Below are 13,651 nucleotides of genomic sequence, written 5' to 3'. Positions count from 1 at the left end.
CGTGTCTTTAACTGGTTTTGAAGTGTGTGATGGTGCTTCATCATGAAGCAAAATTACTTTGCCGTGTCTTCTGGCACATTCTGGTCATTTCATCATCAAAAAGTGGTTCAAATTGATTATTTGTTGTCAGTAGCAATTAGTCTTAATGGTTTCACCTGGTTTTAGAAGCTCATAATACACCACACCTTCCTGATCCCACCAAACACAGAGCATTGTCTTCTTTCCAAAGCGATTTGGCCTTGCAGTTGATGTTGATGAATGACCTGGATCAACCCATGATTTTCTGAGTTTGGGATTCTCAAAATAAATCCACTTTTCATCACTCATCACAATTTGATGCAAAAAAGACTTTCTTTCATGCCACTGAAGCAACATTTTACTGATGACTTTTCGGTTTTCCATTTGTCTTTTGTTCAGTTGATGTGGCACCCATTTTCCTTCCTTTAAAATCTTTCCCATTGCTTGTAAACGACCGGAAATTGTTTGCTGAGCAATGTTTAATCTTTCTGCAAGTTGTTTTTGAGTTTGACTCGAATCTTCATCCAAGAATGCTTGTAATTGTTGGTCTTCAAACGTATTCGGTTGACCTGGACGTTGTCTTTCACATCGAAATCATCACTTTTAAACCGTTTAAACCAGCGTTCACAAGTATCTTGAGATGGAGTATGTTCACCATAAGCTTCCTAAAGTATACGATAACTTTTTCTTTAAAATAAAGTAATGAATTAAAACTTCTCGCAAATGCTCTTTTTTTGGCACGAAATTAGACATTTTTAAGCTTAAAAATATCTATGATGTTAACACCTTCAGCAAATTTGACATATGAAGTTTTGAAGCTTGCTGTCAATACAATAAAACAGCATCCATATAAAATTGCATATATATCAACATATGTGTAACTACATCTATTGAAAAAAATCCGCATTATTAACTGGTACATCTAGTAAATGGATTTATAAATTATCTGAAAATGTCCTTTATTAGGCAATCTAATATTCCTTACATACTTTCTGTATTTTTTCAGTTTTTACAGGATTGGTTCACTTTTCTTTGTTCCATACCCCTTCTAGTGGTTTAAAAGTTATGTGCTTTCAGAGGGGCAAAAGGTGGGGGGAATGGAAGAGATTAGCCACAGAACATATATGCACAGCCCATGGACACAGACAACAGGCTGTGGGGGGCAGGGCGGTGAAGGGGAGAGTGGGTCACTCCATGAAGGAGGCCAAGGCAGGGGAAATGGGGACATCTGTAATAGTATCAACAATAAAAAATGTTATACTTTCTCTTTCTGTTCTTCTAGTGAATATCATTAACATTTTAATATGCATTCTTGTACTTCTGCATTCCTTGTGAACAGAGACACTGACTGTCCTTTGTTCCAGATTATCTTTTCAAATACAAGTACACAAGAACAGCCTGGGAAAACAGAAACAGAATCTCCCTTTGCAGCAAAGGACAAATTTGCTTATATCCTTGGAAGAAAAAGAGAGTGTTTTTCTCTCTCTAGAGCAAAGGAAAAGCCTTTTAAAATTTCAAATTCCCTAAACTCAGAGTTTCTCTTCTATAATATAATTCACTGCATATGCAAGTATCACGTAGCCAGGGGTGGGCAAACTTTATGACTCGAGGGCCACAATGGGTTCTTAAACTGGACCTGAGGGCCGGAACAAAAGCATGGATGGAGTGTTTGTGTGAACTAATATAAATTCAAAGTAAAGGAGCGGTGGGGAGAGCAAGAGAACCGGATAGAACAACCTGATCCGGCCGTGGGCCGTAGTTTGCCCACGGCTGATTTGTCTCAATGGGATTTGTGGGCTAGGGAAACTAACACAAATATGTGAATGTTCAGGCCGCTTGCTCTGCTGTCAGTGAAAGTCCTTTGTATCTGACAGAGGAGTCTTGTGTTTTCCACCAACATCCATTAAACAGTAATAGGCTCATTTATTAGCTTTTAAATAGGGTAAAATCAAATAGTTTGAAAAACATATTAGTGTTATGTTAAACTGTGCTTTGAAGGGTTTTCACTTGGATTTTATGAGACTTGGGCCCATTTTTGTAGAAGTAGGAAATCTGAACTTAGTGGATTCTTAAGTAGCTTATGTGTTTTGCTTGATATGTTAGCTTGGGAGCTTTGCCAGATTTTGGCTTACTTCATTAACTTCTCTATAGTTCATATTAAGCTGAAAGTCAGAGTTGACTTGCAAAGGGTAGCAATGGTGTGGCTTAGCCCATTACTGACCTGCAGTATGTGACAGGGAGTCAAGCCTCTTTTAAGTGGAAGCTAGACTACAGTATCATAGGTTTTTGTAAACCTCAGAAATTCCTTTTGAGATAGAGATCTCAAGTTCCTGGAAGGTAACCACACAGACTTTATAACAAAAGACTGTAATTAGTAGCAGGAACTTGTTCAGATTGGACTTCTTATGACAACAAAAACTTTAAAAACAGCACTCTTTCATGCTGCCAATTTCTCTTTCATGCTTCTGATTTCTGCTTTATCTTGACTTGATGTTAATAATGCACCAGGTACTTACATCTGGAATAAATCCAATCTCATTGAGATGATTACTCAGCTCTGGATCATGGAATGCAATCATCTGAGAGAACACAGTCAAATACTCTGAAATGACAATAAAATTTAAGACAATCGTAATTTTCACCCAGTACCTCAAAGAAAGCATCAAATTCATATACATTAGTTTATTTATATTTTGAATGAAAGTTAATTTCTCCATGAATAAAACCTGCTTTAATACATAATTTTGTTTTGTTACCACTTTAATCAGTTACTGCTAATTACCAAACAAATGTATCAATAATCTATGATATAGCTTATTTTCCACCTTCAGAGATATTAGTTCATTTCTTTAATCACAAATTATAAACATGATGAATGATGTTTTCCTATTAAGTTCTACAAATACACTTAACTTAGTAATGTTAAATTGAATTTCTTTTAAGTTTGGAAAGTGTAACAGATAAATAAGCAGTTCCAAACAGAATAATTATGCCTCAAATTTGTTTATATATTCAGACATAGGCATTTGTTCCATTTCTAATTTATGTCCATCTGAGACTTTGCATTTGGCATATTTAGAAATAAGAATTAACATGATGCTAATAAGAAAATAGGAATACAGTAGACAAGTAAGTGTTGATTCTAATCCTATACTAATTCATAGGGTTCAGTGACACTGTAAGGAATATTTTCTTATTTTTTCCATTTTCTCAACAGTTTACTATTATTCCAATTTACTCACTAGGTACTAAACAATATACTTGTAACAACCTACTCAAGGGCAAGTAACCATCATCCTATCTAATAAAAGAGCAATATGCAAATTAACCATGACTCTGCTACACCCACAAGCCACGCCCACCAGCCAATCAAGAGCGAGTATGCAAATTAACCCCAACCGAGGTTGCTGCGGCCACGGAGAGAGCAGGAGGGAGGCTTGGGTTTCCCTGGCGATGGAGGAAGCCAAGCTTTCCGCACACTCTGGCCGCCCCGGGCCTCCGCTTAAGGCTACAAAGTTTCAATTATAGAAGATAAATAAAGCCCAACAGAAATGGCGGCAGCTACAGAGCTGGAGAGAGCAGGAGGCTAGGGTTGACCCCGGCAATGGAGGTAGCCAAGTTTCTGCAGCCCTAGCCTGCTTTGGCCTCTGCTTAAGGCTACAAAGTTTCAATTATAGAAGATAAATAAATCCCAACAGAAATGGCTGCCACCACAGAGCCAGCAGAAGGCTTGGCTCCGCTCCAGGCTACAAAGTTTCAATTGTAGAAGATAAATAAATCCCAGATACCAGGGCCTCCGCTTGGGTCGCTGCGGGGCGTGGCTGGCCTGCAAACCACCACAGGCCCCTCGCCCAGGCCACCCCACGCCCCAAGGGCACCCCCACCCTGATCCAGGACACCCTTCAGGGAAAACCAGCTGGCCCCCACACATGCACCAGGCCTCTATCCTATCTAATAAAAGAGTAATATGCAGATTGACATCACTCTAACACACAAGATGACTGCCCCCATGTAGTCAAAGATCCTGCCCCCATGTGGACACAAGATGGCCACCACAAGATGGCCAGCAGGGGTGGGCAGTTGGAAGGGACCAGGCCTGCAAGGGAGGGCAGTTGGGGACGATCAAGCCTGCCGGGGAGGGCAGTTAGGGGTGACCAGGGTGGCAGAGGAGGTAAGTTGGGGGCAAACAGGCTGGCAGGGGAGCAGTTAGACATCAATCAGGCTGGCAGGGGAGTGGGTAGAGGGTGATCAGGCTGGCAGGCAGAAGCAGTTAGGGGCAATCAGGAAGGTAGGCAGGTGAGCAGTTGGGAGCCAGCAGTCCTTGATTGTGAGAGGGATGTCCGACTGGGATCGGGCCTAAACAGGCAGTCGGACATCCCTCTAGGGGTCTCAGATTGGAGAGGGTGCAGGCTGGGCTGAGGGACAACCCCCCTGCACAAATTTTGGGCACCGGTCCTCTAGTTTTGTACATATTAAAAACAAAACAAAATTAAAACGTATTTCAAAAATGACAGTAATACAATGAAAGATTCTTCTTAATCAATAACCTCAACTCCTTCTTTCAATAAAGTTATAAATCTGTTTTCAAACCAATTATTTGGTGAAAATAACCTCTTAATATAATGTCTACTATTCTCTTTTAGTTTTTACAATTCTTTACTTTTAAGTTTCACAAACTAGTGTAAAATGTTGACAATCTGTTAGTACAAGTAGCCTTTCCCTATTTTCCACAATTAAAATTTTGCTTCTAATTATTTTTATAACTAGAGGCCTAGTGCATGAAATTCGTGCACGGGAGGGGGAGTCCCTCAGCCAGGTCTGCACCCTCTCCAATCCGAGACCCCTCAGAGGATGTCCAACTGCCTCTTGCAATCCGGGACCGCTGACTCCTAACTGCTCACCTACCTGCCTGCCTGATGGCCCCTAACCACCTCTTCCTGCATGATCACCCCTAACTGCTCCCCTCCTGGCCTGATCGCCCCTAACTGCCTCAGCCTCGCCCCGCACCTAGGACCCAGAATTCCCTCCTCCAGCCATTGCAGGCACCTGGGACCCAGGTTTCCCTCCCTTTGGCCAGCTGCAGGCACCCAGGAACGTGGGGACCACGGGGTGTGTGGCTTGTCCCTCTCCTGGGCTGCAGGTGCAGGCACAGCTGCTGGCACCCGGGACTGCGGGGACCATGGGGCGTGCGGATTGTCCCTCTCCCGGGCTGCAGGCGCAGCTGCTGATGCCTGGGACCATGAGGCGTGTGGCTTGTCCCTCCCGCAGGCCGCAGGCACAGTTACTGGCGCCTGGGATCATGGGGCGGGCAGCTTGTCCTTCTCCTGGGCTGCAGCCCCAGCCGCTGGTGCCCAGGACTGTGGGGTGGGCGGCTTGTCCCTCTCCCGGGCCGCAGGTGCAGATGCAGGTGCTGGCGTCTGGGACCGCGGGGAGGGCGACTTGTCCCTCTCCCAGGCCACAGGCGTAGGCACAGCCGCTGGCACCTATGATGCAGGGACTGTGGGGCATGCGGCTTGTCCCTCTTGCGGCCCGCAGGCCCAGGTGCAGCTGCTGGCGCCTGGGACCGTGGGGTAGACAGCTTGTCCCTCTCCCGGGCTGCAGCCCCAGCTGCTGGCGCCCGGGACTGCAGGGCGGGTGGCTTGTCCCTCTCCCAGGCTGCAGCCTGGCTGGTCCCTATTCCTCTCTCATGAGCTCATTTGTACCTGGCTGGTCCCCATTCCTCTATCGCAAGCTCATTTGTGCCTGGCTGGTCCCCATTCCTCTTTCCCCAGTGTTGAGTGTCTGAGCCATTAAGGCATGATGGTGTGACGACCATTTGCATATTGGCTCTTTATTATATAGGATTATTTACCTACGAGAGGCCTGGGGCATGAATTTCATGCATTTGGGGGGATCCCTCAGCCCAGCCTGCTCCCTCTCACAGTCTGGGAGCCCTCAGGGGATGTCCTCCCTAGGGGGAATAGGCCTAAGCCACAGTCTGGCCTCCCTCTGCGGGAGGTGACTGGCTGATAAGGGGAAGGTGCCACCCCCATCACCCTGCTGCTGCTGCCACTGCCGGCCGCCACAGCTGCCAAGGTGTTTTCATCAACATGGACTCCAGTCCCTTCACCATGAAAAAATAACAACTTTCTTTAGGCATTTTCAAGATGTCTCTTTCATAGGATATGACATTTCTTTCTTTCTTTTTTTTTTTTATCCTCACCTGAGGGTATTTTTCCATTGACTTTTAGAGAATGTGGAAGAGAGAGGGAAAGACAGAGAGAAACATCAGTGTGAGAGGGACACTTTGATTGGTTGCCTCCTGCATGAGCCCTGACCTGGGCCCCGGCCAGGGAGGAGCCTGCAACCTAGGTACATGCCCTTGATCAGAATTGAACCCGGACCCTGCAGTACACAGGCCGAGGCTCTATCCACTGAGCCAAATCAGCTAGGGCAGGATATGACATTTCTTAGCCCCTCCAGCAGCGGACCTTTGTTTTTTCCTCCAGGAGTGAGGTGAAAAAACCCTGGGTCACCTTTTTGGATTCTTATTACCCAAGTTACCAAGAACACTGTGAGTGGCATACAGGAAGCTTAGCCAAAAGTGGTAAAAAAAGGTGTTTCCTCTGCAGCTCATGCACAGAGGCAGGACTGCTTGGCGTGCTGTCTCCCAGCGGGGGCAGGCCCCCGTGTGTTGTGTCTCCGCTCTGGGGGGGCGGCACACAGTCCCCTCCCACCCATCTGCATGCGTAGCCTCCTCCTGAGCCAGTCGTGACTGTTACGGCATCCCGGGTAATTTGCATATTACCTCTTTATATATATAGATAGATAAGCAATGTCACATATTTTACAAAAAGAAGCACCAAAACCAAAGAGAAAAGATGAGGAAGTACTGTATTCAACACCACAATAAAGCTAAATTCTATATCTAATGTGAAATTTTACCCATGGGTACTAAATAAAAAATGGGTTAATACTTTGGATTAATACTTTTTCGTGATTGAATGTTTATTCTACTGCAACAAAATTCTTTTCTCTATCCATTGTCTCATCTTTTCCTCTAAGAAGAAAAAAAAGTACAATTGAATCAGGTTCAAGATTTCCAGATTAAAGACCCAGCACACCTACCAAGGTCCCAGGAAACTTTGGGATTTAAATGTTCTTTAACTACTTTTTTTCTCCTTCAAATTAGTGATGGTATATTTTTAGTCCTAATTTACACAAAACCCAGAGGTATGTAACATCAACAATCATAAGAACTCAACTGCATGTTGATGAAACCATATAATTATTAATCTTTTAAAAAGCACGGATCAGACAATTTTCCACAACTAGTCTCATTTACTAAATATCATTCTTATTTGAGCTTGATAAAGGTAAGTACTATGTGGCATTACATGGCTAATTGAAAATTTAATGAAGAAACCTAATTTATCATGAAAACATGTACTTATGTTCTGGCAAACACTGATGGCTACATTTATATAGGTGTCTATAATATACTTGTGATATAAATAATATACACAAATAAATACATGTATATGTTTATTTTATATTATTATATGTAATATATTATTTAATATATAAAAATAAGTTGCATGTAAACATAAGTTATAAATTTGGGTTGCTTGGGGCAGGCTTTAGATCACTTAGAGCATGGCTTGTTATATTCAGAAAAATGTCTTGCTTCAAAGAGGTGATAAGACACATGATGCAAGACATTCTTGAAAATGTCAAGGCTGTACACTCAATGTATTCACTACTATTTCCCAATATCCCCAATATCCGATCATTAAATCATTCATGACAAAGACGTGCATTAAACTGTAAATATATACTTCACTGCTTTTCCAAATACATAACCTGTATAATAAAGTTGCATATTTCCCCTCTCTCTTCGTTATTGTTTGATGAGAAAGAAGTTCTATATTCACATTTGACAACTGGACTTTAGACTTTGACATCTGTCCTCTTTCCTCCCTTTTCCTCAAAGACTTACTGAATGTAGTGTGACCATACATCCTAGTTTACCTGGGAAAGTCTCAATTGCCACCTGTAGACTCAGTGACTAGTACACTCAGTGTCCCTTTTAACGCTGAAAAATAGCACAGTTTAGGTTTATAGTCATCCCAGCTATGGGTGGGACTAATGGAACATCACAATGAAAAAGATACTGCCCTTGCCTTCAAAGGATTTAAAAAGACATGCAGGGAAACAAAAGATTAGGGAAATTTTCACCCAATTTTCTTTCCCAGGGTTATATGGTATCCCCCTCCATCTTTCCTTTTCTGACTTTATATAGTATCTCCCTCCATCTTTGCTTTTCTGACTTACAGCCACCACATCTTACAATGCTCCAAATGTGAATATGCCTTGGTTTTATAAACAGTACAAGAATATGTTTAATGTTGTGCCAAAATTCCTATTATTGTTTTTGGGAACAAAACCTAGTATAATGACTTCAAAGAACAGTGTAAAAGTTTTATAGAACAGTTTTCTAGGTTGCCCGTTTCTTAAGTGCAAAATGACAATAAAGTATAGTTTGGTTTTCCACAAAGGATTTATTCCCAATATTAATAGCTAAATGGCTGCCTCTTTCTTCACTTGCCTAAAGCTGACTTTTCTTTCTTCAATGGTAGAAAGTACGTCTGTCCTGCAAGTTATAAGCCTATTTTCCAATATCTCTAAACTTATATTCAATATATCCCTTTCAAATCCCATCTTTTACATCCGACCAGTACTCTAAGGCTCTGCATTTTAGAATAATCTTAGATAACATAGAGGCTAAAACCCTGAGTTGTTAAATTAGTACATTAATTTTTAAAGTACTGTGTACTGGTATTTCATCAACTTGATAGCAACATGCAGGGGAAAATTTGATAGTGCTTAGAATGATGAATATTAATTTAGGCCAGAAGTAATTAAATTTATTATCTTCTTAAAAATGTCTGCAGGTAAGTAGTAAATAACAGTATGTTTAACAACAACAACAACAATAACAAACCCGGGATATCTTGAATAAATAGATAAATTTTCTCTCATCAAAAGAGGCAAAGCATTCTATGGTCCTATAAATATGCAAATTGTATATATTATATGAAAAACTTTAAAATAAAAATTTAAAGTTGTTATTGAATATAGAAACTTTTGATTTCTGTAGAGATGACTAAATAAATATGCAATTCTACAATCAGCCATTAATCAGTTTCATATGACATACAAACTTTCCAAAAGTTGTGGGAGAAAAGGGTACATGTGATATTTATGTCAAACAAAATCAATGCTGCTTTGAAGTTTAAACATTAAAACACCATAAAACAAAATGGTGGGGAAGGACAAAGAGGGAAACCAATAAAATGAGATTTGAATATTTCTTACCGCAAGCCTAAAATAGACATTTTGTAGGAAAATAAACCACTATTCTTCTATAAACTTTAGTAACCAATAATCAGTGTAAGGTTTCAGCTCTTTCTTTTGCTCTCCATCCCTCTCTTTCCAACTCCATGTACCAGATTTGACTAGTGGCTGTTATATATACTCACTAGAGGACTGGTGCAAGAAATTCGTGCATGGGGGGGGATGTCCCTCAGCCCAGCCTGCACCCTCTCCAATCTGGGACCCCTAGAGGGATGCCCGACTGCCGGTTTAGGCCCGATCCAGTAGGACATCCCTCTCACAATCCAGGACTGCTGGCTCCCAACTGCTTGCCCGCCTGCCTTTCTGATTGCCCCTAACCGCTTCTGCCTGCCAGCCTGATCACCCCCTAACCACTCCCCTGCCAGCCTGATTGATGCCTAACTACTCCCCTGCCAGCCTGTTTGCCCCTAACTGCCCTCCCCTGCAGGCCTGGTCACCCCTAACTGCCCTCCCCTGCAGGCCTGGTCACCCCTAACTGCCTTCCCCTGCAGGCCTGGTACCCCCCAACTGCTCTCCCCTGAAGACCTGGGTCCCCCCCAACTGCCCTTCCCTGCAGGCCTGGTCACCCCCAACTTCCCTCCTCTGCTCTGCCTGGTCACCCCTAACTGCCCTCCCTTGCAGGCCTGGTCCCTCCCAACTGCCCTCCCCTGCTGGCATGATCGCCCACAACTGCCCTTTGCAGGACTGGTCCCTTCCTACTGCCCTCCCCTGCTGGCCATTTTGTGGTGGCCATCTTGTGTCCACATGGGGGCAGGGTCTTTGACCACATGGGGGCAGCCATCTTGTGTGTTTGAGTGATGGTCAATCTGCATATTACTCTTTTATTAGATAGGATAGAGGTCTGGTGCACAGGTGGGGGCCAGCTGGTTTGCCCTGAAGAGTGTCCCGGATCAGGGTGGGGGTGCCCTTGGGGCGTGCGGTGGCCTGGATGAGGGACCTGTGGTGGCTTGCAGGCCGGCCATGCCCCCCGGCAACCCAAGTGGAGGCCCTGGTATCAGGGATTTATTTATCTTCTACAATTGAAACTTTGTAGCCTGGAGCGGAGCCAAGCCTTCTGCTCCCTCCGTGGCGGCAGCCATTTCTGTTGGGATTTATTTATCTTCTATAATTGAAACTTTGTAGCCTTAAATGGAGGCCAAGGCAGGCCAGGGTGTGTGGAAAGCTTGGCGTCCTCCATTGCCGGGGTCAACCCTAGCCTCCTGCTCTCTCCAGCTCTGTAGCTGCCGCCATTTCTGCTGGGCTTTATTTATCTTCTATAATTGAAACTTTGTAGCCTGGAGTAGAGGCCTGGGCCCACCAGGGTGTGCGGAAAGCTTGACTTCCTCCATTGCTTGGGAAACCCAAACCTCCCTCCTACTCTCTGTGGCCACAGCCATCTTGGTTGGGTTTATTTGCATATCCGCTCCTGATTGGCTGGTGGGCGTGGCTTGTGGGTGTAGCAGAGGTACGGTCAATTTGCATATTACTCTTTTATTAGATACGATTTTCATGTTTTTACTGCAATGCTCTTCCTTGTTCTTTTTATAAAGAATTTTCTTCTCCCTTTTCACCAAATTCCTACTCAAATTTCAAATTCACTAATAAGTATCATCTCTTTTATAAAACTTTCCAGACTTTGGGACCAAAAAAAAAAAGAAAGTCAAAAAATCAAAGTAACATCTCCTTCTCTTCCTCTGTTCTAATACAATAATATGTACACTTATCTCATTACTTAAAATTAGTTATTTTCACATTTATTTCCCATATTGTGCTATGAAATCTCTTGGGAAAGGATTGAATATTATTTACCTTAAGAACCTTAATTCCTTAAGCAGTGCCTGGCACAGAGTCAGTGCAGGGCAATTATCTACTGAAAGATTAAAGTCACTGAAACTATGCTTTTTCTTATGTAATATTTTACATATATATATATATATATATATATATATATACACACACACACACACACACACACACACACACACACACACACAGAGACAGAGTCAACATACAGAGTCAATATAAAAACTGAACAAATGATTTAAAATACCATGTCTATTGTTTCTTGGGAAAAATATACATGCTAAATTTTTAATAATGTTAGAGAACATTTAATGTGGCTTTAAAAAGTTTCAAAACTACCAATTCAAGATTTTAACACAAATTTATACAAATTATAACTGATAAAATTATTAAAACTTAGAGAAATAATTATGGAGAGGTCTTTTAATCATAATATTGAACTTTTAAAGTACATCACTGATTAATGAATCAAATTTTAAAAAGTCTTTTTTGGCCTTTCTGACCTGTCTCTCCAAATTCATATGGTGTACAGTATGGTTTCTCTTGCATTTTCATATATTAAATAAGATATTGTCTTATTTGCATAATAAGCCTTTTAACAGTATACTAACAAAATCTGTAGTTAAAAAGTGTGAAAACTATTTTTCGTGTTGAAAATTCATTATAATTAGATAATAAACACATTAATATGCAATGTGAAACAATTACTGGAAAAATGAAACCTTTCAGAGGTAAATAATTTCTGTATTTTATTATTTATTTTTTTAAAGATATATTTTATTGATTTTTGAGAGGAAGGGAGAGCGAGAGATAGAAACATCAGTGACGAGAGAGAATCATTGATAAGCTGCCTCCTGCACTCCTCCTACTGGGGATTGAGCCAGCAACAGGGCAAGTGTCCTTGACCAGAATCCAAGGGGCCCTTCAGTCTGCAGGCCAATGCTCTAGCCACTGAGCCAAACTGGCTAAGGCAATTTCTATATTTTAGTTTTATGCCACTGTGATCTGAGAAGATGCTTGATATGATTTCTATCTTCTTGATTTTGAAGAGACTTTGCCTATGACCCAACATATGGTCTATCTTTGAAAATGATCCATGTGCATTTGAGAAGAATGTATATTCTGTGGCTTTGGGGTGAAATGTACTGAAGATGTCAATTAATTCCATCTGTTCTAGTGAGTCATTTAGGATTGATGTTTCTTTGCTGATTTTTTGTTTAGAGGATTTGTCCAATGGTGATAGTGGGGTATTAAAGTCTCCTATTATGATTGTATTGCTGTCAATCTCTCCCTTGATATCCTCTAGGAGTTTTTTTTAATGTATTTGGGTGCTCCTGTGTTGGGTGCGTATATGTTTACCAGAGTTATTTCTTCTTGTTGGATTGCTCCCTTTAGTATTATGAAGTGGCCTTCCTTATCTCTTTTTATGTCCTTTGTTTGCCGGAAGCTTTTTGATGACTGCTTCAATTTCTTCCATAGTTACTGGCATATTGAGCTGTTTAGATTCTTCCTGATTGAGCTTTGGTAGGTTATATTTTTCTAGGAATATGTCCATTTCCTCCAGGTTGTCCAGTTGGTTGGAATAGAGTTGTTCGTAGTATTTTTTAACAATCCTTTGTATTTTGGTGAGATCTGTTGTTATTTCACCTTTTTCATTTCTGATTTTATTTGGCTCCTCTCTCTTTGCTTCTTGGTGAGCCTGGCTAGAGGTTCATCAATCTTGTTTATCCTTTCAAAGAACCAGCTCTTGGTTTTGTTGATCTTTTGTATTGTTTCTTTGGTCTCTATGTCGTTTATCTCTGCTCTGATCTTTATTATTTCCTTCCTTCTGCTTACACTGGGCTTTTCTTGTTGCTCTTTTTCTAACTCTTTGAGTTGTAGGGTTAGGTAATTTATTACCATTGTTTCTTGTTTTTTGCAGTAGGCTTGTAGAGCTATGAACTTCCCTCTCAAGACTGCTTTTGCTGTGTCCCATAGATTTTGGATTGTTGTGTTTTCATTGTCATTTGTTGCCATGATGTTTTTTATTTCTTCCTTGATCTCTCTGGTAACCCAGTCATTGTTTAATAGCATGCTGTTTAGTCTCCATGTGTTTGATTTCTTTGGGTTGTTTTTATTGTAGTTTATTTCCAGTTTTATGCCACTGTGGCCTGAGAAGATGCTTGATATGATTTCTATCTTCTTGAATTTGAAAAGACTTTGCCTATGTCCCAACATATGGTCTATCTTTGAAAAAGACCCATGTGCACTTGAGAAGAATGTATGTTCTGTGGCTTTGGGGTGAAATGTTCTAAAGATGTCAATTAATTCCATCTGATCTAGTGAGTCATTTAGGATTGATGTTTCTTTGCTGATTTTTTGTTTAGAGGATTTGTCCAATGGTGATAGTGGGGTATTAAAGTCTCCTACTATGATTGTATTGCTGTCAATCTCTCCCTTGATATCCTCCAGGAGT

General features: G+C 41.5%; 1 protein-coding gene across 1 annotated transcript in view; it reads right to left on the bottom strand.

The window, feature by feature from the left end:
• Window positions 1-13,651, bottom strand: part of TBCK (TBC1 domain containing kinase) — a 205,610-nt gene that overhangs the window by 88,105 nt on the left and 103,854 nt on the right. The window contains exon 20 of the mRNA XM_080650862.1: window positions 2,535-2,620. Within this exon, the coding sequence (XP_080506988.1) occupies window positions 2,535-2,620 (86 nt within the window). The remainder of the gene's footprint in view (window positions 1-2,534; window positions 2,621-13,651) is intronic.

Source organism: Plecotus auritus, assembly GCF_963455305.1.
Source record: "Plecotus auritus genome assembly, chromosome: 1".
NCBI lineage: Eukaryota > Metazoa > Chordata > Mammalia > Chiroptera > Vespertilionidae > Plecotus > Plecotus auritus.
The sequence above is the reverse complement of the archived record's forward strand: the minus strand, read 5'-3'. Positions and strand labels throughout refer to the sequence as shown.